Raw genomic sequence first — 27,799 nt, forward strand, 5'->3', positions numbered from 1 at the left:
ATATATATATATATATATATATATATATATATATATATATATATATATAATATATAATATAAATAATTATCTAAATAAATATATACACTACCGTTCAAAAGTTTGGGGTCACCCAAACAATTTTGTGACCCCAAACTTTTGAACGGTAGTGTATATATATATATATAGTATATACGTATATATATATATATATATATATATATAGGTTTCCAACAACTAAAGTATCGCAGTCATGGCAGCTGTTTCGAGAGATAGGAAAATCAGTTCAAACAGTCAGAAGGCAGCTATTGTAAATTGATAAACTCTTGCCCTTCAACAATTTAATTTTCACCTTTTTAGTAAACCCTGTCTTTGGTTTACTAAAACGGTGAAAATTAAATTGTGGTGGGGGAAAAAGTGCACAACAGCTCTCCTTTAGTGATTCTTCCAGAACAAGTTGAGTAAAGCTATATTTTTGGGGGAAGGGCTCTTTTTTTCCCCTCCAGCATGCTTGTGCCTCAGTTGCACAAAAAAATAATGATTGGATGAGTTTGGTGTCGAAGAACTTGATTGGCCCACACATAGCCCTGACCTCCTGTACTTAGAATGAAGGAATTGTGAACCAGGCCACATCATTAGTAACCTCTGACTGATCTCTCTGACATCAAGCCTTTATGACTGAAAATGTTCCACTTTCACTCTTACTAAATAGAATGGAAATAATCCTTAACCATCAAACCCGATGTCCAGATAGGTACAGAGCTGTATGTATTGTCCTACTGCTTTGCCAGGGATGTAAAGAATGCAAGATAATGCTTATGTTGCCCAAGATAAAACTAAATCCGTTGTCTTAATTTGCCAAGTGCAGAGCTATCAATACTGTGCTCAGATGATTTCACCCTGGGGCCTATTTTAATGCTGACTTTCCACCATCTCTGTTCAAAAGAGCAATAAAGAGAAGCTTGTGCTATAGCTGTGATCCATGAGGAGAACTTAACAGCTTCAATTAATTGAGCGCTAAGTAAATGCGGACTGCAAATGAAAAGGTAATCAAAGTTTTGGTAGCAATGGCTACACCTTCCTTGTTTGGAGTTGGTGGGCAGTTATTTTGGGAGAGATGTACAAACTTTGTGTGCTGCCTACTGAAAAATCCACGGCTGTGGGGCCACTTTAACACTCCACCTTTATTTGAACTCTTAAAACCAACTGTAGCTATAAGTGTGCCACAGACAGACGGACAGATAGACAGAAAAAAAGATTACCGATTAATCGGCGGACCAATGTTAATAATACATGTGTATTATATGTATTTTTTTTGTCTCTTCCAACAACTATATGACCTAAAGATACATTTGACTGTTTAACAACACTTTAATTTTCAAATAGAGAGCGAGAGATGTAGGGATAAAACATGCAAAAAATAAGTGAACAAAACATCTAAACTATTCAGAAATTATTTAAATAAAATAAAAAGTAATCATTTTATAAATTAAAATTGCTGCATATTGGAAGTAATGTACAGGTGGAACAACTTTTGCAATGCAATATAAACAAAAGCTGTGTACCTGGTTGTCCATGGTTTCTGTACCCCTGGAATAGTACTGCAACAACGTGAAAACAATGTTTCTTGTTTTAATTACCGTATTTTCCGGACTATAAGACGCACCTAAAAACCTAAAGTCTTCTCAAAAGCCGACAGTGCGCCTTATAGTCCAGTGCGCCTTATTATATATATATTCAAACTGGCCCGAAGCATTGTGTCATGAAATCAACCATAAGTGGCCTGCTGAAGACTATGAATCATGATTCAAAAAGAAGAAGTTGAAATAAAAAAGATAAAATGGAGAATGATTTGATTTGGATTCAAAATCTGATTAATGGTGCGCCTTATAGTCCGGTGCGCCTTATATAAGGATTCAGTTTTAAACTGGGCCATTCATTGATGATGCGCCTTATAGTCCGGTGCGCCTTATAGTCCGGAAAATACGGTACTTTGGGCTGGCTCAAAAAGTAGTTGAATCTATGCTATAGTCTTGAAAGTGCATAAGCCATTCGTCTGAAAGCTGCTGATAGAAAGGACTGATAGTGTAAGTGGTGTATACTAACGGTATGTCAGAGACGGTACTTATATCCTTTCATTACAGCTCTGCTGCACACAGCAGCTCTGAATGTTTAGTAAAAACTCTCTGGGTGACATTGGCAAGTCCCCCGCTGATGTTAAATGGTAACCTCTGACAGTTGGGAGCTCCAGCTGAATGCTTTCACATCCAGGCTTTTAAGCTTTGTTACCTGAGGGACTGAGTTGCCTGCAGTATTTTAGGAATCTAAGTGTTAGGATGGACTGTAAAGCCTTTGAGTTTTCACCATCAAACATCACAAAATGTGTCAATCATAAAGACTTATAAAAAAAGGCAGAATATACAGACGCTTTTGTCAGTACTAATAACTTGCATGAAAGTAGAGGGGAGTGAGGGAGAGATGAAGAGTAAATGTTACGGTTAATTAAATTCCATAAATACAAGAGGGCAGATAAAGGGGAGAAGAGAGGAAAATATTTATTTACTGGAAAAATCCAATTTGTTACTAAAAAACCCATAAAATACAAATATATATATTTTTTAAAGAAATATTGTATTTTACTCTACAATAAATGGACGGAGAGTTTGAATCAATACCTTCTTATCATGATTACAATTTAATTCCTATATGAATATTATAATGTTAGTGATATTTAACAAGGTTTTCTTTTGGGACGTAAATGAAAAAAAAAAAGTCTATTTTCTAGATCGCAAAAAATGAACCCGGCATTTGTCATTGTTTTCCTTCACCTTTTCAGCATTATAAGAGTGATATGGTTGGTCGAACCAACCAATATGTTCTGGGCAGGATCTTGACAAGTTCAATTCGGTTATTCCAGATGCACATAATTATGTGGTGTCAAGCTTAATCAGAACTCCGGTCCTCAATGGTTCCTTTCCAGCCTGTTTTTGGTGCAACTCTACTACAACACTCCTAATTCACCTCATCAGCAAGCTCTGTAAAAGCCTTATAACGATCCTGATTATTTCAATCAAGTGTGTTGCAGTGGGGATACATCTAAAACAGGCTGGATAGGAGCCCTAGAGGACCGGACTTGATGACCCGTGTTCTACAACTTCCAAAGGCAGGCATGAGCACTCCGCATGCTCTTTATTTAAAACTGCTCTAGGGTTTTATATATCCGGCCCTCCCTGCGTGGAGTTTGCATGTTCTCCCCGTGCCCGCGTGCATCTTCTCCGGTTTCCTCCCACATCCCAAAAACATGCATGGTGGCTGCACTCTGAATTGCCCCTAGGTTAAAGTGCGGGTGTAGATGGTTGTCCGAGTCTGTGTGCCCTGCGATTGGCTGGCAACCAATTCAGGGTGTCCCCCGCCTACTGCCCAATGACTGCTGGGATAGGCTCCAGCACGCCCGTGAACCTCGTGGTGACAAGCGGTACAGAAAATGAATAGATGGATGGTTGGATATATACCGTATTTTCCGGACTATGTCGCTCCGGAGTACAAGTCGCACCAGCCATAAAATGCATAATAAAGAAGAAAAAAAAACGTATATAAGTCGCACCGGAGTACACGTCGTATTTTTTGGGGGTACTTTATTTGACAAAATCCAACACCAAGAACAGACATGTTTAGGCAACAACACGCTAAACCAGGGGTGTGAAACTCAAATTCACAGTGGGCCAAAATTTTAAATTGAACAAAGCCGCGGGCCAAGGTTGAACAAATGAACCTTTTAATATGGAATCAAACAAGTTTTGATTTTACAATGAATATTGAACAAGCAAGGCTTATATAACTTAAAAGTGCAGGCGCGCAAAATCAAGTTGATAATAACACTAATAATGCTAATGCTAATAATAATAATAATAATAATAATAATAATAATAATAATAATAATAATAATAATAATAATAATAATAATAACAATAATAATAATAAAACATATCAATGGCATATTAAATAAAATTTAAATACAAATTGAATGCCTCCTTTCTGTTTGCAGCCTTCTGAGCTATATGTCAAAATTAGCTTCTTACACAGGCTAATAAATTTGAAAATAAAATAACATAACAACTATGAATAAATCAACCATTCAGGCCTTGGAGTAGCAAGAAAAAGTGCATCGAAAATATATTTACTGCTCATTTTGCGACACACTGATCTACTCTGATGCGGCCAAGCCAGATACCTGGCATCTTTTTTTGGATGCCAGTTCATCAATGACGACACGTTCATCAGTTGCGGTTGCCATCCACCTCCAGCACCGAGGCACTTTTTTGGCTTCAGTTATGGCGCTGTGTGAATAACTGTGCGGCTCCTTCTAGCTTGGTGACCGGATGCCGTTGGTGGAGTGAATTCTTCACAGTCTCTGTTAGTTTTCCCCAGTGTTCCCTTTGTGAAATTGTTTGCAGTTTCACTGTTGCGGTAGAGCAACATTGGCATGGAGCAAGGCTCACATTCTTACTGTTTTGTTGATTTTCAGTTTTGTGTAGTGTTTTTAAAAAGCACCATTTTTCTTCTGCTTTCTTTTTGTGTTTTACTTCTTAGTCGTCATCATCTTCTACCTCGACTGTAGTGTATGTACAGTGCCTTGCGAAGTACGCCAAAAATACAAAATTCTTAGAAAATATATACATCTTGTCTGAATAGGCAGATATAACAAATTTTCTCGATAAGAACAAAAACAAAACAATTTGACAAAATTTTAACACCGCTTCGATAAAAAACAAAAATTTAAATGTATAAAATAGGCCATTTACTGTATTTATTCAGTTAGCAATGATGAAGACCAACTCACAGACACTGACTTACCTTCAAAACGATCTGAGTTTAAATATTCACTACGGAAAACAGGACACACAGAAGCAGCTACATGGCAGGTGGCCTTACATCTTGCTAGAGCAGAAATGTAATAATGGGAAACTAACGGCCTCAAAAGTGCACAGATGGTTCACATAGTCTTTGTGAGAGGAGATGATCAGCTGCTGATTAACAACCTTGGTGCATCTCATGATGCTTGACCTGTTCTATCTGAACAAGTGGAGGAGGGATGTGTTGTACATATCACACACTTTAAAGATATACTTGCTTTTCTGAGGTTCTCCTGTGTATTTTATTCATCATTTTGTGACTTGATTAATACTTTAAGGTGATGAGTACAAAGTGATTTTGGTGGTGTGAGGAATTAGCCCATGTTTTTTTTAATGTAATTTATTATAAAGAAATTACAGTGATCTCCAGGGATAAAAATGAAAATACAGTGATCTTTTATTGCTGATAATTTATTCCAAGAACACCCATGATGGGTGAAAATCTGCGATGTGGTGTCAATACTTTTACGATATCCGCACAAAACTTTTATAATTGTATTATTAAACACTTTATTGTATTTTCAAACACTTTATTTTATTGAACATTTTCAAGTTAAACTGACTTTTAGAGACATTCTTTAGTGCATTCTTTTCTGCTATGCCACTTGATTCCCATTTGCTTGATCCGCTGTGTAGTGCGTTGCCTGTTTCCTGATTCGCTGTTTAGCGAGTTTTTATGACCTGCTCTGGACGCTCCACGATGCGCATCAACTTGCCTCGTCATCCTGCTCTGCTGGCATTCCAGCCCTCCTTGTCTCCTTTTTCCTTTCCCCAAATAAAGAGCCTGTGTTGCATTTAGTTGTCTTGTCCTGCCTCGTTCATGACAAAAAAGCGTGAATCAGAGATGCTGCTAAATCAGTCTGCATTAATTCGTAGCGGACTGCGGGAGGTTGAGATAAATTGTGGTTAGTACTGCTCTTATAGCTCCAAGCCAATCAGCGGCAAGGATATAGATCAATATGTTCCTATTGGTCTTTTTCGTCTCCTCTATCAGCCAATAGTGTGCTGTAAAGTCAAATAGGCAGACAAAACCCAAGTGTCGGCGCAAAAAGCCGCGATGCGCTGAATTATCTGAAATAGCTGTATTTAATACAAAACCGTGAGACCGTGAAAGACGAACCACAAAATAGCAAGGGATCACTGTATACAATTTAAAAATAACACCATTAATGCAATGTCTGGAACGACAGCAAAATGCAACCATAGTTTCATAGTAATCATAGTTTGTTTTTATTGTCCAAGTACTATGTATATGGTAAAACACAGAGGGAATTTGTCTCTGGTACACTGACAGCTAGAAGGGGGCCAAAGGCACACTATCCCACTGAAATATGGTTGGAAAAAGAGGGAAAAAAATTCACTATCAAGTCACTATAGTACGATAGCAAAAATGGTACTCCAACTCTCTAACTCTTTCTTTCTTTCTTTCTTTCTTTCTTTCTTTCTTTCTTTCTTTCTTTCTTTCTTTCTTTCTTTCTTTTTCTTTCTTTCTTTCTCTCTCTCTCTCTCTCTCTCTGTCTTCCTTCCTTCCTTCCTTCCTTCCTTCCTTCCTTCCTTCCTTCCTTCCTTCCTTCCTTCCTTCCTTCCTTCCTTCCTTCCAAAATATTGTCTTGGAAATTGTGTGGGTAGTGTTTGAAAAAAATGGGTGATAGCCTCACCATATTAGAAGTTCTAATGAAGTGTTAAATGCAAAACTTTTTAAGTGTAATATATCATCGTACATTATTATGGGATGCCAGGCTTGAGCACCTGCTTTGAACACAGCTAGTTGACTGAGATAGATTGGTGACTATGTAAAAGTCATAAGCGTGATATTCACATTCTCATTTCACGTCTCATCAACAGAAACAGACATGAACACTTAACTTTCTTGTCAGCAATGACATGCGGGAAATTAAAATTCATTAATTTTTTTAATACGGTTAACAGCCATACAATGCTGTTCAGTATTTTTAAACAGTTAATCTACATCTCTAAAGACATCATGAAGTCCAAAAATGGATTCCCCTCATCTTTTTCTCTCGTCAGTGCAAGAAGTGCAATTTGAATGATACTCCATGAAACGATGTCACTTGCAGCTAGTTTTGTCTCATCTCTGCTTTGGTAATTAATTGCGAGAATGCAGTGATGCTGTTATCGTTGGATTAACTGTAGTTACTGGGCGATTGGGTAAATTCCACCTAGATTATCTGCATTGTAACAAAATATAATGAGGTTGTCCTTAATGTTGTGGAATTTTAAAATAGGATATTGATTTTTTCATTTTTCAACAGGCTAAATGGAATATTAGATCATTAGACAGTTAAGGCCTTCTAGATGAGTCCTAAATGCAAATGCAAAGTCTACAACATTATTGATCGTATTTGAGGAAGAAATAGAATCTTGATATGTCGAATGACAAAATGATCTTTATTGTTTTCCTGTTACAGGGAGAGGTCAGTAAATGTGTCGGAGCCTGAGTCTTTGGAGCTGATGGTTTCCAACCTGAAGCCAGAGGAGACTTATAGCTTCAGAGTCATTGCTTACAATGATGTCGGACCAGGAGAAAGCTCCAGCGCCTTGAGGATCACAACCAAACCAGACCGTGAGCTTGTTTTCTGATTTCTTTTCTCTTGTGTGGTTATTCATGTTTTCTTATTACACTGAGTTTGTCTTGTTAAAAAAAAAAAAGAAGTTTAGCTTAAAGTGAAATTACAAGTCAATTATTGCAATGTTTATCAAATATCCGGAGAAGATAAGTTTGGGTTGGAGTTAATATTCAGTCTTGAATTCAAAATATTAGAATTTCTTAAAATGTGTTTCTACATTTTGCAACAACCTTGTATGAGGGTGATACACAACACACATAACATGTATATGTATAACACATGCGTATGTGCACACGCACACAGACACATCCAGATTTTATAAGAGCTGTGTCCCCCCTCTTCTTTCATACAGTCCAGGTACCCAGTAGGATACATTCACTACGTGCTGAAGCTCTGTCGCCAACCTCCATCCAGATAAATTGGGAGACCCCCAGTGCTCCAAATGGACCTATCTTGGGCTACAGAGTGCTCTGGACAGAGAGCCTCTCAAGCAAGGAACAGGTCACCACCATACACTATGCATGCAAATCACACCCTATTTTTACAGAATTCCAATTTATAAGTGTTTGGGGACCCCTGTACTAATCTGCATGTGATCCTCCATGTAGATGTAAATGAGGTGAAAACAGTGTGATTAGACAATCAGGAGTGTGCGCATATCTTCCATGTCAGACGTAATGCGTGAAACCGATTACGCTTAAAACACGTTTGTCCCGAATATAATATGCCTGATTGATTATCTGATGGATCATGATTGTGAACCGCACTAATTGTGGGGTCTAACGAGCAAACGTATCGTCACTTGTGCCAGTTAACAAACTTTTAGGTGATATGAAGCCGAACAATTAAATATTACCCATTTCAGTTAAATATTAGATTAAATATTAAATTCCAAGTCTGGCACATTTTTCCATCTCTTTTTGGTTATCTGATGTGGCATTTTATCATTTTTCTGTGTTTGATTTAAAAACTTAACAATCTGTCATTTTCCCATTTGTTTGCGTTTTTGTTTTTTGATGGGCGACTAAAAATGGAAAGTGAAATTAACCTATAAAGATTTACAATACAGTTGGAATTTGGCAGATTATTCTGCGCCAAACTGGGCGTTTCCGGGTAGCCAAAATGTGCGCAAGTCACGTTTGACAATTTGGGGGCAGAAATTCATCCAAACTACTGTATGGCCAAATCTAATTCCGGCACAATAGGTGTTAAAGCCGACAGATTCTGAAAAATTGAATTGACATGAATATCAGACAGTGACACCGTGGAAATAAACAAATATGCTATTTATTATATGATGTTTAGCCTGGCATGACTTGCATCTTTTTAATTGAGTTATGTAGTCTACCGGCTGCCATCAACCATCATTTTCTCTATTTAAACTATTCTTTCATTCATTTATTGTCACTGCCTGCCCAATTTTCGTTTGGAACCGTTAAATTATATTTTATACTGTATATCAAGAATGTGTCTTTCTTTGGTAAAACAAAAAAATCGACCAAAAACTCTAATTCCTCTTATTTGTGTGTGTTCAGAGTGTCGATGTCAATGGACTGAACTATAAGATGGAGGGACTCAATAAATTCACACAGTACACCGTTTCTGTTTTGGCTATAAACCGTTTTGGACCCGGCACTGCCTCAGAGAACATCATTGTCACCACACAATCGGATGGTGAGTGTTTTACCTTTTTGTTTTTTTAATTTGATGAATATTTTTCTTTTAAATCTTTGAGCTAAGCAATCAATGATGAATTTCAAGTTTTAAAATTCCTGCTTCTGAAACCTTTAATCTCTATTAAGCTTTTTGTATCAAGACTTGGTACTTTCATATGACGCGCTTCATGGTTGTGGGGTTGGTTGGTTAGTCTGTGTGAGTGTGTGAGTGAGTGTGCATATGTGTGCTTGTGTGTGTATGAATCTCTTCTGCTGTCAGTCGTTTCACTGGGGACCCTGGATTTTTAATTAAGCACCTCTCAGTGTGACACTCTCACACACAAACGCACACATGCACACCTCTGTTCTCCTCTTTGTATGCAAATAATATGTCCTTGCATGATTGTTCCCAACTGGGATTTAAAGTCCTCCATCTTTTTACAATGTGCGGAACATTTACAACAACACACTTATCTTAACTTTTTAAATCTTTGTTTACGGTATTACATTTCTAGGTATCTTGACACATACCAAAACAAAGTTATCATTCCCCCTACTATCCTTTTTTGTCGTTGATGTTTTATTCACTTGAATACTGGAATGGATGAAGATATTTTGACAAATTAAGTTGTTCTAGACTGTGAATTTGTTAGTTTCTCTTACTTTCAGTCAACAAGAGGCAGCAATGACAGTATGAAATAAAAATTCAACATTACAGTGACTATCTCATTAAATCATGCAAGAAGCCTGAAGCGTTCGTTATACATTTTTGTAATTTACGATGTTCGCAGTTCAATAGTAAAGTCGAGTTTTGAAATGTGACAGCTGTTAAGCAGCTTCTCAGACCATTGAGCTTTAAAATGCGGTAGTTTACAACAAAAAATTAATAGAGAGTAATACAGTGTTACAGCATGTCATTCACTTTTTTTTAATCAGTAGAGTGATCACAGCTCTCTTGTTTTTTTGTGGACCACTTAGAATTTATGGATTAATTGATGAATGTCAGTGTGTCTTTTTCTAACTGAGAGCTTCTGTCTACAGCAAAGGTTTTTGAAAAAAATGTCACCAAACTGTACAAGCAGATGACTAGACAAAACGACTTTAAAGCTAAACTGAAGATCTATGTTTATCTGTCCGTCCGTCCATCATCCATCCATCCATCCATCCATCCATCCATCCATCCATCCATCCATCCATCCATCCATCCATCCATCCATCCATCCATCCATCCATCCATCCATCCATCCATGCATCAAACACAATAGTGTGATGAAACTGAAAGTTAAGCAGCAAAATTCCCATATGTTTATCCCTCTCAGTCCATTGTGCTGTCAATTGTGAATGACACCACAGTTGCTAGGTCACAACCAATTATGACTGAGATTCAAAAGACCGGTGAGCCGTGATTGGCTATGACCTGTGTTTTGGCAGGTTGGTCTGCTCAGAGCATATTTTTACAAAGGAAATTTGGGGGTGAACATCCTTGTCCACAATTAACTGAAATGATATAGTATTAGACCCTCACATTTTTCAGTAAAATCAAGTAAAATGTTACTGTGCTTTAGTCTGTATCTCTTGTAATTGCTATGACTGGAATATCTACCTGGACATAAATTTGTACACTTAAGTCCTGCCCAGGAGGTAATGTGATCATAAATAAACTTGCATGCATAGACAGTGAAAGATAATGGAGTCATCTGTCCAGCTCCAGTCGCACGGCACAATGATCTGAGACTAAGTGAGCACAGATACTGACTGGTTGTATTGTGCATCTCCCCATCTGTGGCGCTGTGATAACCATGACTTGTGGCCTAATTACTCTCGCTCACACTCAGGCACACATTTGTAAGCGTACACCCCCTCACACAGACACACACGCAATGAGCAGCTGAATCAATAGATAAGCTGCGGACAGTTAATCAGGTAGGTCGTAAGACAGTGTTCATTCAAAACATCCATCCATCTTCGTCTGCTTATGAAGAGGTCACGGGGGCAACAGCTCAAGCAGAAATGCTCAGACTTTGGGATCGTGAATTCCCAGGCAAGCCAAGAGACAAAATGTTCCAGCTAAGTACGTCTCAAATGCCAAAATGCTAAAATTCACAAGGCCACTTTTGACAAATATTAACAACAGCTCCTGATTTGAAATCCTCAACCAGACAAAGAAAAACTAAAAAAGGAGAGGCATAATCTAAAAGTTTCAACAAGGTACAGGAGGAAACAAAATTTAACTATTCCAACGTCGAGTGAAGAGAAACAAAAATCCACAATATCACAAAATTATAATGATATTTTACACTGATTGTATTAGCCTGAAAATCCAGACTCAACGCTGTGCGAGCAATTGAGTCTGGTCACAGTCACCTGAGCATACAGAGAGCAGCATGAACCAATCAGCAAAGAGCTGAAATAAAACAAATAAAAAATTGCAGAAGTAGGAAGCAAGGTGAGCATGTCTTCTTTCGAAATACACTGCTCAAAAAAATTGAGATTGCAACAACGAGATGATCCCCAAAACAGGACTGATTTTGCAGGTGGAGGCCATTTCAAGTTCCTCCCTATTGATCTTTTTTAACAGTTTTTCCACAAGTTGGCTTTAGCTAGAGTCATTATCACGACTGGGAGCATGAGGCGATTTCTTAACTCTCCTGAAGTTGCGCAGATTGTACAACTCCTACAGGATGGCACATCCATGCGTGCTGTTGCAAGAAGATTTGATGTATCTCCCAGTACAATCTCCAGAGCATGGAGGAGATTCCAGGAGACAGGCAGTTTCTCTAGGAGAGCTGGACAGGGCCGTAGATGGTCCTCATTCCATCAGCAGGACCGATATCTGCTGCTTTGTGCTAGGAGGAACAGGTTGAGCACTGCCGGAGCCCTACAGAATGACCTCCAGCAGGCTACTGGTGTGAATGTCTCTGCCCAAACAGTCAGAAACAGACTTCCCGAGGGTGGGCTCATAGCACGACGTCCTGTAGTGTTTCCTGTGCTCATTGGTCAGCACCGTGGAGCTCGATTGGCATTTGCCATAGAACACCAGAACTGGCACCCTGTGCTTTTCACAGATGAGAGCAGGTTTATAGATAGACGTGAAAGGGTCTGAAGAAGCCAAGGAGAGCGCTATGCTGCCTGCAACATCATTCAGCATGACCGGTTTGGTGGTGGGTCAATGATGGTCTGGGGAGGCATTTCCATGGAGGGACGGACAGACCTCTACAGGCTAGAGAACGGCAGTCTGACTGCCATTAGGTATTGGGATGAAATCCTTGCACCCATGGTCAGACCCTACATGCAGTAGGTCCTGGGATCCTCCTGATCCACCACAATGCCCGGCCGGTTGTATGCAGACAGTATCTGGAGGATGAAGGAATTGACACAATTGAATGGCCCTCACGATCACCTGATCTAAACCCAATAGAACACCTCTGGGACATAATGTTTCGGTCCATCATATGCCGCGAGGTTGCTCCTCGGACTTTACATGAGCTCAGTGATGCCCTTAGACAGATCTGGGAGGACATCTCACAAGACACCATCCGTCATCTCATTAGGAGCATGCCGCGACGTTGTCAAGCATGCATACAAGCTCGTGGGGACCACACAAGATATTGAAAAGAATTTTGAGTTGCAGAAATTGAATTTAGGCAAGAAGGACGAGCCTGCCATATAATTTTTTCACTTTGATTTTTGGGGTGTCTGTATACTGAGCCCTCTGTAGGCTGAAAACTTTTATTTCCATCAAAAGATGTGTTTTCAAAGTGTTCCTTTAATTTCTTTGAGCAGTGTACATGGTTCCAGTTGCAGTTTTAAGGACTGTGTTTCTAGTCATTTAAAACCAAGTTTAATGCTGAATAAAAAAAAACATCTCTCCTGCTCATCATTTTGAATGTTGGATGAACAAAAAAATACATTCCAGCACATAAACTAATTTTATAGCCCCCATAAAAACACATGCAAGCACATGGAGAACATACAAACAACACACAGAGATGTTATAACTGAAATTTAAACCCACGTCTCCTGACTGCGAGGCAGGCGTGTTTAGCAATATTCCACAATGCTACCTCTAACAACTCTCCTTGGACAAAAAAGACATTTTAACATACCCATCTATTTAAAACAATGTAATTCTGTATGTGGCCGATAACTTGGTAGTTACAGTATATTTTTAAGTTATTGTAATTCATATGTAAAATATTAGGGGTAACCCCTTCACATGGTTTCATATTTTCAAGGGGCTCCTATACAATATATAGAATAAATTAGCCATTCTCATTTCAGTTCTTTCATCGGTGCCGTGTAAATACACTTTGTTCAGCGTTCCTCCACACCCACTCATTCCCATTCCAGTCACAGCAGCAATGTCGCTGCACAGCACATCACTGAAGCGGACTCATAATTGGACTCAGACCCACAGCATCTGACATTAGAAGCTGGCAAGATTGCAATAGGGATGAAACCATTAGATTAAGTGGCTATCTGGTATTCCTCTTATAGGTGTCACAAAATGAGGTTTAATCTTACTGCGCAAACTGCTTGACTCTGTTAAACCTCTAAACCTTACTTGTATTCGGGTCACAGCACCAACAGAACCTAAAAGCACATCACCATACCAGGCTTTTACACATGGCCTCGATACGAGAGACGTGCATACTTGCAAGGAGAATACCATCACTCTAAATCCCTGAGAGTCATGTTTGGTTATACGCTGTTACAGTTGGGGCTTCTCATGGTATGTCACATGAATAATGATGAACACGAGATGTCTGCAACTGTTTGTATTTTGTTTAGAATGGAAGAGCAGGGAAATTCTATTTGTTTATCGAATGTGCTCCTGTTGCGACAAACACATTAAGTCACTTATGCCATTGTGTTGAGCTTTAATGAGAATTTCAATGTCAGTATTGAGGCTTTTAACAAGACTAAGTAGAATAATCTGTCCTTGGGATAGTATAGTCATCATTTCAAAAAGATCTCTATCATCAGGAAATGCTTATGTAATAGAGGCCAGTTTGCACTGCACAAATGTGCATGAGTAAAAGCTCACTTCTGAGAGCCTTCAAAAGAGAGTGCTTGGTTTGTGGCCCGGGCTTTGCATTTGCAAGATAGTTATGCGGTGGCATTGCAGCTCCAAAGTTCAAGTAGGTTTGGCTTGGATGCAACATTTATTTTTTGGGCAAAATGATAACAGTCGATGCACGGATGCCTTAACTTATTTAAAATAGTTTGTAGTATTTATATACAGTATGCGTTACACTATTTATGTCTGAATTTTCAGAAAATAGGTGATGCTTTTCTCTTGTATTTTCACCTTTTCACCACTTGTATTTGTTTCCTATGCAGTACCCAGTGCACCTCCCCAGAACATCACCTTAGAAGTTGTGCTTTCCAGGGTAAGATATCTAATTTTCAAATCTTTTCAACATTTTTTTTAAAGATATTCCTATTATATGTTGTTGTCCACCGTGTCTTAAGATCTTCACGTGCATAGGTTTAGCTTCTATTTTCAATTTGAACCCCCCAAAACATGTCATGTGTTTTGGAGCCTCTGATGCGGGTCAGAGGAGAATTCATTCATAATAAATGGGACATGGAAACATTTAACCAATAAATACTTGATGCTCAGGCCAAACAATACAGAGAATTAACACCACCACCTACGTATATGCTAAACGTGCCAAGATTGATTAATTTGACCTGTATATCATAATAATACAAACATAAACTTTATTTAATTTTAGTATGCACAATGACAGACGTTTAAAACTGACATCAGCTTTTAATCAAGTTGTAAACTACACAAACGATTAACATGATTTTACCGGCTGTGATTGATTATGTTTATTCTGACTTTACAAATGTGACATTGGCATCAGTCAACCCTTTCCCTCTTGTGAACAGACCTCATTTTACTGATTGATATCCACCGCAAATATGTTCACATGTTGCCACGCTCATACACTATTCACATTGATTCATGGGAAGGTTGTTACAAAAAATAGCATTCAGAGACAGAATCAGACATTAAAAAAAGGAATGTAATAATCATTCTGACAGACATACCTGGAACTTGGACCCAAGGTCTTGCATCATGTATTTGTCCACAAGCTTTCAATTTGAATTTAAAAATGCTATTCTGTTCTCAGCAATAATTAGATACACTAATTATTGTGATGCTAACCCCTGAACTTCATGATTTTGCTCAATGTGAGTCGTTCTGCTGACTCCTGAATTCTGCGTGTGTGGAGAGTGAATGTGTTAAATTACTACATTTTACCTCCTTCTAACTTTACATTTTATTTCTAATTCAGCCGCTTGGTGATGAAATGCTTTCTCCATATGGGAAAATGTCAGTCTTTATGGGGTCTTGCTCCCGGTCATCATAGTAACAAAATCCTTTCTTGCCATCGTGGGTGAGCCGGGGTAAGCCATGATATAAAATCGCCCTGCCACAATCCTAGTGATTAGCACCAGATTGCTAAGAATGGATGCTACAAGTACTATAATTCACTATCATTTGTGTATTTTGACATCGTTACTCCTTTGCATAAGAGAGTCATTCTAATTTAAAAACGTAAATGGCCTTCCTCCTGAACTGTATAATTTTTCCTGACATATATTTAGTCCACGCAATTCACCATCAGAGAATACGAAAAATGATTCCAAATATAATGTGGACGGCTCATAATTCATGTCCATAAAGAGGTGGTTCAGACTGTCTGTGGAGAGCTGACCTCATTTAGTTTCTGTCTGCTAACGTTCCTGAATGTGATTGATATTTCTCTGCTTAAAGGCCTGATCGATGCATGATGTCAGAGCTGCAGTTTGATGTCAAGAAACAGTGAATGGACTTTCCTTTTCAAAAGAATAAGTTCAGATCAACAATAGCAACACTGTTGTTTTGATAAATCATGATCATTCAAATTATTTTATTTGTTTTCTAAGTGTTGCAGATTTGAAATTATTTATGTATTTATTCAGTTACTTATTTATGAACCTATTTATTTATTTGTTTATTTCTCTGATTAAACACAAAAACACATTATTCTTATTGTGTTTTCATACATAAATCATATTTAGACCTTAAATGTTTTTTTTTGTTTTATTCCAGAATGGTCAGGGCCAGTTCTTCTTTCAGTCAGTGTCCCAGCTGGCTTCGGTATATTTGAGCTACAAGCATCCCTGCTCATGCATGCGGGCGATGTGGATATGAAAAGCTTTTGAAATGTGAATCAAAATGAAAAAGGGATTTGCACACCTGTCCCAGCCTTAATAATGTACATGCACATGATGTGCACCAAATTTGGTATTTGTTTGTCTGGAGGCTTAGCAGATGTTGCTATGCTGTTGACAGAACAATGTCAGACACATCAAAAGTAATGAAATGCTGAAGAGCTTCCAAATGCATTTTACCTATGTAGCGGGTAGATGTAGAATAGTTTATGCTTATATTGAATTATCAAGTGGCACTTTATCCAGCGGAGAATAGAGGAAGATGAATAGATTACATTTCTTATGACTTTAGACTAAGCATCTGGGGGTGAATGAGCTTCGCCTGTTGTTCCTAAAGGCTCTTGATGTTGTGTCTTGGTTGACAAGCCAGAGGCAACATCAAGTCATCAGGCATCAGGGGTAGTGTCTCTGGACTGGTGGGTGTGTTTGAACTGTATGGGATCACACCCATCAGCCCCCCTTGCAAGGTCTATTCAAGGGTTCTTGAAAGGAGGTTCCATTTTGAAGTCACTTCGCTGATTCAGAAGATCCATGTTGTTTTCATCCAGGATCAGTGGACAAGCTCTCGGCACTCAGAAATATCTTAGAGGAGGCCCTGGAGTTTTTCCCATTCAGTCTACATGTGCTTTGTGTGCTTGGAGAAAGTATTCACTTTTTAATAATAAGAATCAAAATAATAATAATAATACATTTTATTTATAAGACGCCTTTCAAGCCACTCAGGGCCTTAATGCACTTTTTGTGTTCTTCCTATTTTACTCCCATAGTAATATTTATTGGTTAACTAATCACTGTGTATCTTGCTCCACCCTTTAGTAAATACAATGCTAGGGTTTGTATCACGGCGGGTGCAACAAAGTACAAGAGTAAGGATCAATTCTTGACCGAAATTGCAAAAACAACAATCATAACTGCGAATCGTAAAGTACAAATTCAAAGTGTATTCACTAAAACCTGTGCTATGAAAACAGGTGGTGACGCACAATCGCAGAATTTTAACATGAATGTTTTTGCACTCTCGAAGGAAGCCAGACTATAACCAACACAAACTCGACACCATATTTAATTTTTCATAGCCGAAAATACATTATATGCATTCTGTATCAGTGGTGTGCCCTCCACTGTGTTGTGCTCAACTAAACAAGCAACATCAGACAGAATTCAAGTCCAAATAAGAAAAATGCAGCAATATTGGTTTGACCCAGTCAGTTGTTAGCAAACTTTGAATCCCCCTGCTGTTTAAAAGTTGGCCCAATCAAACCAGCTTCTCAGCAATCAATTTCCAAATCTGCTCTTTCCAGAAGATTCCTCTACTCAGTGGAGCATGACTGTCAAAAGGGCTGCTTTTGTTGTATGTGTATTTGCTTCGAATTCTCTTCGGTATCCAGGCTGGGTATTTTTCTGTCTGGACTTTTTTAGGCTGGAGATCTGGATGGAATTGTGAAAACATCCACTTTACTATTAATTTAACACTTTTGTTTACTTTACTTACTCAACTTTTATTTCCAAGCAGAAGCAGTTTAATCGGTTTCCTGCTGTTTGTTTGTGAGATTAAAACCAATTTAAGTCGTAACTAATGGAACAGCAAAACATCCTACTGAAATTACTTTTATTATATTAATATTATATCACCAACTGTTGGTTTTTTTTTTCACGTTGCCCCATTGGACCCTCCCCCCCCCCCAAAAAAAAACAACCCTATTGTTATTTGGCTTGTGATTTCTTCTTTCCTTGATCATCGAGAGAGTCTGGATTGACATCTTTTTTCTTTTTTTTTTAAACAGATTGCATGATGTCACTTCTGTCCCTATTAAATTTCAGTTTAATCTGAATCATATAATGGTACGACTGGAGGTCCATGATCAAAATCCACCACAATGATTTCCAGGGAATTTTTTTGCTCCTTATGTATTTATAGCTGCACCTCCAGATCAACTGTAAGTGTCCCTGACAGCATTCCTAGCCATCCTCAAACACTGGTCCGATTTGAGCCTTTTCAAACTGTTTCAAAATGTGTTGTTTTTGTCAACAATACGTTTGTACACTACTGAACGTTCTTAGGCCATGAAAAATATAAAATATAAATGAGGTGTTTTTATGGTTACGAGCGTTAGCCTATTCTTCTATTGTAATTGCATGTTATTACTACAGTAGTAGTGGTTGTACCTCAATAACAGGCTTTTCAAACCTCTTGTCAGACATGTATCTTCGAGCCATGTTGTCTGAGCACCAAACATCCTAGAGATTAAAAATGTAGTTTTCTTTTTGTTTTGTTGTTGTTTGAGTGCTGGGGGGGCCTCCCGCATTTGCTGCAACTGTCTGCTTTGCAGAGGTTTCAATGTTTTGTGGTGTGTCTTCAAAGGTTTCTTCAAATCAGAAGTCTTTGAAGTCAGACAACATTTTGTAACTACCAGATTGTAAAACAAACTGCAATACTTTCCTCTTTAGTTGAGACAAGCTCAAAATAGTGACTGTATTTTCAGCTTATAAACATGAATCTCTCGTCTTCTTCCGTTGTTGTGAATGTTGCTGGATGAATGGTACACATGAGTTCTCAACATTCTGAAAATGTGACTTAACACATATGCGATGTTACTCGTCAACACGGAAGAAGTATAAGCGTACATACTATATACTGAAAATTAACATATTTTTTTTATCAAGGACAATGACAAACACAGTAACATACACTGACTTATACAAGTATGTTCTATCAGAGGACTATAAATAGGAACCTTTTCGATTTCTTTTTAACAAAAAAGTACCGTTTTTTTCCATGTATAATGCGCCCCCATGTATAATACGCACCCTAAAAATGGCATGTTGATGCTGGAAAAAAGCCTGTACCCATGTATAATACGCACCCAAATTTTGACTCCTACTTAAGTCCGTAAACGTAAAATTATTTCAGAAAAAAGATCATCTTTGGGAACAACCGGATGTTATTCTGCCGGTCAGTATCACTGCGCATGCGCTAGCATACTCAATAGCGAAGGATTTGTGTAGGGTACATTGTGACAGCTAACGAGCAGGTGATCTAGCAAGCGTCTGATACGAGAGCATTGTGTTCGTATGGAGCGTGTTTGAAGTGAACAGCAGAGAAGAAAGCGCATCTGTAATGGCGGCCTCTGATATCCGGATTTAAAAAAAAAAAATAATGTATATTTTTTTGTACCCATGTATAATGCGCACCCCAGATTTTAGGACAATAAATTAGTTAAATTTTGCGCATTATACATGGAATAAAACGGTAAATTGTTATTAAGGTGTTTCATTACTCAGTTCACTGTTCATCAGTGGGTGATGCATTAGTTCTTCTGCCGGCCAGTACAGTCCCCACTTGAACTGAACTGAGAAAAGAAAAAAATTCATGAAATAACTCCATTCCGTATGTTAACTCAAAATATTTGTTTGTTTGAATGAATCAATCAAGGATGTCCCAATACTAATTTCCAAGTCTGTTTGTTACCATTGGAGCTCAAATCTTGATATAAATGCTCATGAAAATTGAGGTACAAATGAAACTAAGAAAAAAAAGAGGCTATAGGAATAATGAGCAGCAGCTGCAGCCAAAATAGGAAGGCATAAAAGAATGCGGAGAAGCAATAATAGCTGCAGTTATAATAAATGAATGTGTATCCCCGGTGACAATAACCAGCTTGTAGGGTTGAGCAGCGGTTGCATTGCAGTTGTACAACTTGCTAGCCGAATGACTGCCAACAAAATATAAAGAAGTAGGAACGTTGGTTAAGCAAGTGTGGCAGCAGCCCTATCATATTGTAAACTTACCACATATCATTTAATAAGCACCAGTGAGAGTTGTTAAAAAAATGGCTTTTTAGAATAGAATAGAATAGAATAGAATAGAATGGAATAGAATAGAATAGAATAGAATAGAATAGAATAGAATAGAATAGAATAGAATAGAATAGAATAGAATAGAATGCCCTTTATTGTCATTTTACAACTTAGTTGTACAATGAAATTCTCAGAGCTACTCCCTATCTAGTGCAAAACATTACAAAAATTTAAAAAAGTATAAAGGAAGTCTAAGAATAAAAGTGAAAGATCTTATTTACAGTATAAGTCTAAGAATAAAAGTGAAGGTCTTATTTACAATATGTTCAATGTGGGTATTTATATTAACATGAATAATGACACTCTGTAGAGCATTGACATCAACCAAAGACCAAACCAAATTGTAATTATGTCCTTTTATTAATACATTATCTAGAAAGTGATATTGGGCAAAACAAATACTTCAAATGTATGAATTATTTGAAAACTGACATTTTTTACATCTGCATATAGTTGAAATAGGTTACACTGGTGAAAAGTCTTCATTTATTTTTGTCGAAACATTTGTCAACTTACACTACCGTTCAAAAGTTTGGGGTCACAAAATTGTTTGGGTGATCCCAAACTTTTGAACGGTAGTGTAAATATTATTATCATAAATTATTATGAATTAAATATTATAAATTATATCTTATATTTGTATAAGATTATATATAATCTATGAATATAAATATACATATATATTATACGATTTTTTACACAGAAGATTATATATATAATCTATAAATAATTATCTAAATAAATATATACACTACCGTTCAAAAGTTTGGGGTCACCCAAACAATTTTGTGACCCCAAACCTTTGAACGGTAGTGTATATTGTGATCATAAGTGGAAGAATTTCAAATCTGCATGGGTTCCTTTCGCGCTGGACTATGCACCACCTCTCTACGATACCTCATTTAAAATCTGTAAGGTAGTTTTCACCAAAAAAAAACATATAAACAAGTAGTACTGTTTATTACTGTGATGGCTGAATACCAATTAACATAGGCCGATTTTTTTAATTAATGTTTTTGGTTAAATCCAATCAGATAATGTATCCAAACAATGTGCAATGTTATTTGTTATTGCTAAATATGTCCAAAATTGAGTTGACACCTTCTCACTTCTCTAAATAAAGAGGTTGTTCATTCTCCTTCATGGATGGTTTGCCACTGTGTCCCTCTGTCGGAGTTGTTCCAACATGTATTTAACTTCTGTATTGTTTCCATGGAGACCACACATCCAACTGTGTGCTGTCAAAGTGACTAATTAGTTAATGAAGCGCACAGTGATGCCAGGCCTGAGGAAGGGAGGTGAGCGAGAAGAGGAAAAGACCCAATATGGAGCTATTTGGCAAACAGCATCCTCTCATCTCGCCTGCTCCCCCTCCCCCTCCATAATCAGTTCTGCTGTAATCAATTAGCAGGGTGAGGGGACGCATAGGGAACAGGTGCACGCTAAATGTTAATGAATTCTTCGGTGGCCCATGTCACTATAACATTGGTAGATTGAACTGTACTGCAATTCACCCTGGAACTTCAACTTTTTTCAGTACATTTAAGTAACAGATTTGGGCAGAGGCAGCATTTTGTGCAGCATTTGGCCACTTTGCTTCTATCACAAGAGCGAAAGAGCAATTATGAGAAATTCCATTATTTACATGAAACCAAAATAAACTAGAATTAATTGTAAATGTGTTTTTAATTAGATTTACTTCAACCCTTAGATGCACAAGTGACTGTACCCTACACTCTTCCATAAGTATTAGATTATTGTGTAGCATAATTCACTTCTGTGTTAGGTATTATATCTAGGACCACACAACAATGATTTCATGTTCGAAATATCTTTATTTTGAACTTTTGAACTTCTTTGAAAACGACAATTACCTAGAACAGTCATAGAGAAATGTGAACTTTCTGAATACTTTGTATGTGCTTGCGTGCGTGCGTGTCTCTCTCTCTCTCTCTCTCTCTCTCTCTCTCTCTCTCTCTCTCTCTCTCTCTCTCTCTCTCTCTCTCTCTCTCTCTCTCTCTCTGTCCGTCTGTCTGTCTGTCTGTCTCTCTCTTTCTCTCTTCTCTCTTTCCTCTCTGACCTTCCATATTTGTACACTTCATCACCTCTTATATTATATTGTGATAAAGGGCTCCCATGCATCTTTTGGTGAGACAGTACTGCTAATCCCTTGGGCAGGCCTTGCTCTCTGAAGATATGTGGCTCTGTGAGTTCAAATTTAAAATCCCATTATGTAAAAAAAAGAAAAAGGAATACCTGGAATATGGAAAGATAAAAAAAATTATCATGAAGATCCATCCATCCATCCATTTTCTGTACCGCTTAGTCCCCACTGGGGTCGCGGGCGTGCTGGAGCCTATCCCAGCCGTCATCGGGCAGTAGGCGGGGGACACCCTGAACCGGTTGCCAGCCAATCGCAGGGCACACAGAGACAAACAACCATTTGCACTCGCACTCACACCTAGGGACAATTTGGAGTGTTCAATCGGCCTACCAAGCATGTTTTTGGGATGTGGGAGGAAACCGGAGTGCCCGGAGAAAACCCTCATGAAGATATTTAAAAAAATTTAAATTAAAAAACTCACCCGGTCATTTTTTACCTATCTAAGATTTAAAACTAAGTGCAGGGTATCAAACTAGGATAAGCGTTTCAAACAAGGGTTAGGATTTCAAACTAGGGTTTCAAACTAGGGTCAGGGTTTCAAACTAGGCTTTCAAACTAGGGTTTAAAACTTGGGTTGGGGTTTCAAACTAGGATTAGGGTTTCAAACTAGGGTTTCAAACTACGGTTAGGGTTCAAAACCAGAGTTTAAAACTAGGGTTTGGGTTTCAAACTAGGGTTAGGGTTTCAAACTAGGGTTAGGGTTTCAAACTAGGGTTAAGGTTTCAAACTAGAGTTAAAGTTTCCAGGTGGACAACTGCCACTACCACCAGGACAATAGTTTGAGTCCTTATCATCAGAAATTTTAGACTTAGAGTCCAACCCTGTTACTGCCTCTCCATCATCCATCAGCATCTGTAGAACGATTTTAGCTGTATATTGAGCACCTATGAGACCTTGGATGAGGAAACAACACGAATAATGCTTTCAACTATTGAAATCAAACAATATGTAGTAGCTATATTGTGTATGCGTTTGTGGATGTCCGTCTGTGCGTTTGTGGGTCATCCTTTGTTGAGTAACTGGAGTAACTGGAGCTGTGGCAATAAGGTGGCGCTTTCCTGTTGTGACGATCATCCTTGAGTCATGATGAAGAGGTGAAAAAGGAGTCACGTCAAGGTGAAAAAGGAGTGCTTATCAAGCCTAATATCAGGGACAACTGATTCGTGCTGACCTAGTGGGATATGGCTTCAACTATTGCTAAAACAAATTTGTGTGTGAATGGTGAGGCCATGGGGAACAACTTCCAGATGTCATTAATTTTGGTCCGCCATCAGGAGGGGTTGCATTGCATCATTATCAACACTGTTTATAATTGAGGTTGGTTGCTGTTGACCTTGACTCGGGATGCTACTGACATTCTTGCCAGTGAGAGGTCTGGGGACCCTGAGGTGGGCTCTCTTAAGTCCGGGGTTCAGATCATTTATGTGGTTAAAAAGCTTGGTGACAGATCTCTATGCATGAATGAGACCCGTTCAGAGTTCCTAATGATGTTTTGGACCTCCCTTGTTTGACACATCTCTGCAACACTCTGAGGAATTTGAGAACAGTGCCTCTGGATTGGCAAAGCAGGGTGGTGATCCAACATTTTAAGGCGCATCTTTGACCCTCCTTTCTAAACTATTGCACTTATTGGATCATTGTGCACACATATGGGCCCTTGTGCAACCAGTGTCAGAGTTTGGTCTTGTTTGCCATCTTCCGCCACTCCATCATGGATTCTGTTCATAACCTACGAGCACAATCTCATCGAGGTGGTCCGTTCAGGTGGCTGCAGTGTTACGACTGCTTCCTGAAGATGATGGGCTTCTGTTAGCTTCATCAAGCTCCAATCTTTAACAGCAATCTTTGAAAATCAGCTCTTTCAAATCGGAGGCCATGTACTCAGTTTGAACATCAGATTGAGATCATTCCCCAAATGGAGGTGTTCAAGTAGGAATTTAGAAATTTAATCATGACTGAGGCAGAAATGGAACTTGAAATGGAAAGGTGGATCAGTGCAGATTTTGCAATGATGCAGACTCTGTATTAGTATGTCAGGGTGAAGAAGGAGCTAAATCCAAAGGCAAACCTCACACATTAGTGAGCAATATAAATTGCCGCCTTCACCTATGCTCACACGCTGTGGGTAATGACTGTAAATGACAAAATCACGAATACAAGCAGCTGAAATTAGTTTTATCCACACAGATGAAGTAAGATGCTCAGTCAGCTGGGAGCCTGTACCGCTGCATTAAGAGGAGCCAGATGAGGTGGATCTAATTAAGATGTTTCTTGGGCATCTCACAAGTGAGGTGTTTTGGCCAAGTTCCACGGGAAATAGGCTTGGAGAAGACTCGGGACATCGCACAGTGTGTGAAAAGTCAAAGTGATAACGTCATCTGCTGTGTGACCATATGCATCCCCTAAGTACATAAGCACAGAAAATAATCGACGTCACTCACACTGTAGTACATTTTTAGACGTGAATGTGGGCTAGCTCAATTTAATATCCATGTTCTATACTCTGGGTGGTGTGGCTCAGGTGTTATAGTTTTTTTTACAATCGTCCTAACACAAATTCCAATACCTGTGTCAGATTTCCAAATGAAACGGTTCTTCACCAGCACGTCTTCTTCCTCTCACTCCTCTAGTTTTCACTCAAGGAGAAACTCCATTGTCCTCCACATCAACAGCTTACTTGTGGCTTATTTCTACTGCTCAGGCTGAGTGGAAAGTAACTACAGAAATGTTTCTTTTTTGAAAGTGTAGCCAGGCAGCTGCAGACAACGTGTCTTATTTTGCAAGTAGTGTGTTGATCATTTGGAAATTGAGGCTAAGTAGTGAGTTGCAAAAAAAGAGTGCTGGATACTGAAAATGTGACTAAAATTTCAAATTCAGTGTTAAGCATGGTTTGTTTTGCAAACTTTGAGACATTTCTTGATCGATATGAATAGTTTCAGAAATGGTGCCACAAGAATCAGTATTGCAGTTTAACCATTCAGAAAAAAATACTAATAGATTTTGTAATCCATTAGTCTTCATTAATTAGTGTGCGTCAGCCAATGCGTATGGGATGGCTGATAGCAGCTGTCTCAAAGCATTGCACACTTGGGTCCTGGCAAACATCTGTTATTCGTGTGTGTGTGTGTGTGTGCGTGTGTGTGTGCGTGTGTGCGTGCGTGCATGCGCGTGCGTGTGCGTGTATTTGTCCTGGTAGGTCGAGGTGCATTGTTAACATGCAAATAAAGCAATTAGCATTCACCCAACATCCAACTCTACAAACATCCACATACTACAAAGATAAACACATGTAGAATGACTACCGCCTCAAACTGGATTGATTTAAAAGCAAATTATACTGTACTGGTGCATTAGAATAGTAAATTACGAGTTGAAATGGATTTTATTTTGCTAGGGTGTGTTTTCTTGGGCGGCTCGGTTGCGCACTGGGTAGCATGTCCGCCTCACAGTTAGGAGGGTGTGGGTTCGATTCCACCTCTGGCCCGCCCTGTGTGGAGTTTGCATGTTCTCCCCGGGCCTGCGTGGGTTTTCTCCGGGCATCCATTTCTCCAACATCCCAAAAACATGCTTGGTGGGCCGATTGAGTACTCCAAATTGTCCCTAGGTGCGGAAGGTTCTTTGTCTCTGTGTGCCTTGCGATTGGCTGGCAAGCGGTTCAGGGTGTCCCCCGCCTACTGCCTGATGAGGGCTGGGATGTGCTCCAGCACACCCGCGACCCCCGTGGGGATTAAGCGGTTCAGAAAATGGATGGATGTGTTATCCGATTTTTGGAAACACAACAGTTCTTGATCACTTAATTGTTCCCCAGTCACAGTTCATGTTGTTTTATATGATTTTCAGAGCATTAAAGTATCATGGCAGCCACCTCCACGCAACGCACAAAATGGCATCATCAGCGCTTACAAGATCAAATACAGGAAGACTGGTCGCCGTGGAGACCAGGAAGCCATTGAACCAAACAACCTTTGGTATCTTTTCACAGGTGAGAATCGATCCATCTTGTCCGCGTTCTCAAATTAAAGGAAAGGTAATGGAAAAGTTAATGAAATTGGAGGAGTTTGAAGAGGTTGGCGGCATTATAGGTTTTCGCGTATGAGTCTGTAACAATGAATGCTAAGGAACTCTTTAATACAAAACATTTATCAGCCTCAGGCTTTTTAAAATGTGAATTGAGTTCACATTGTGCTTTTCACTCCTTTTTGTTTTCTCTTTATTTTCTCATCTGAAGTATGAATTAATTACCATACCTCTACACATACGGTATGGCTAGTATTTGTGTGGCTGTATTTTTTACTCTGCCACAAGCTATTTTGCCAATGTACGTAGATTTGCAGGATTTCAATGAAACCGATCTTCCTTTTCATTATTTTTTTTACTGAGGTTATCTTCTTGATGTTAGGTCATTTCCCAGAGTCAGAGTATGTTTGTTTGTGCGTGCGTGTGTGTGTATGCGTGTGTGCGTGCGTTTGCGTGTGGGTGTGTTAATGTGGGTGGGCTGTGTATGTCTGGTGGTCGTCACCAATAATCACACCAAGAAAATCGGAATAAATCTTTACTGTATTAACACAAATTTTATTCATGTCCAATTTATGCTCAGCTCATTCATAGGTAGCAAAGGTCATTCCTTGCCTCAGTCAATAACAAAAGAAAATGACAGATATAGCTGAGATTAACGTTATTATTTTTCAGTGGAAAGGTGTTTCCCACTTCAGAAAAACATGAGTATCTCTTCAAATTGCAGACTGAATATATAACTATGAATCACATCAAAAGTAACATAAAAGTCAATGGCAAGCGGACGTTGCGAGGAACGTGCATTGAACAAGAATTATTTAATTCTGCATTTTTTTTTTTTATAACTGATAGGACATTGATTGTTTATCTTTGAGTATTCCTTGTCAACCATTAAGATTAAACTGCAGTCAAAGCAGAGAAAAAGTGGAGGATCATCTAGAGAGGTGGAGGCATGCACTAGAAAGGTGAATAAAGATTGGCAGAAGTAAGACAGTGAATAAGCATAAATGATTTGGAGGAGGAAGAGTGAGGCTACACAGAGAAGAGATATTAAAGTTGGAGAACTTTAAACGATTAGTGTGGTAAGGAGGTGAAGAAACAAATCCGAGCGTGTGTGAATGGGTGCAGAAAAGTATGTGGTGTGTTTTGTGAAAAAAGAGTCTTTGATAAGATGAAGAGGAACGTTCTATAAAACATTGGTGAAACTGGCCGTGATCCACCGATTAGAGATAGTCACACTGAAAACACAATACAGCTGGAACTGGCGGAATTTAAGACAATCAGGTTTTCTTTAAGAGTGACCAAATTGGAAAGGATTAGGAATTAGCTCGTCAGAAGGACATCTGAGGTCAGATGTTTTAAGGCCAAAGTTTGTAGAGAGCTCAAGCTGAGAAG

The 27,799-nt window shown here is 38.6% G+C and overlaps 1 protein-coding gene across 3 annotated transcripts in view; it reads left to right on the top strand.

Moving 5' to 3' along the window:
- The window catches only part of dcc (DCC netrin 1 receptor), a 209,266-nt gene that overhangs the window by 118,735 nt on the left and 62,732 nt on the right, over positions 1–27,799 (top strand). For all 3 annotated transcript variants that reach the window (XM_061293406.1, XM_061293404.1, XM_061293405.1), the window contains exons 9-13: positions 7,322–7,476; positions 7,833–7,981; positions 9,016–9,154; positions 14,479–14,528; positions 26,231–26,372. In XM_061293406.1, the coding sequence (XP_061149390.1) occupies positions 7,322–7,476; positions 7,833–7,981; positions 9,016–9,154; positions 14,479–14,528; positions 26,231–26,372 (635 nt within the window). The remainder of the gene's footprint in view (positions 1–7,321; positions 7,477–7,832; positions 7,982–9,015; positions 9,155–14,478; positions 14,529–26,230; positions 26,373–27,799) is intronic.

Source organism: Syngnathus typhle, linkage group LG12 (genome assembly GCF_033458585.1).
Source record: "Syngnathus typhle isolate RoL2023-S1 ecotype Sweden linkage group LG12, RoL_Styp_1.0, whole genome shotgun sequence".
Taxonomy (NCBI): Eukaryota; Metazoa; Chordata; class Actinopteri; order Syngnathiformes; family Syngnathidae; genus Syngnathus; species Syngnathus typhle.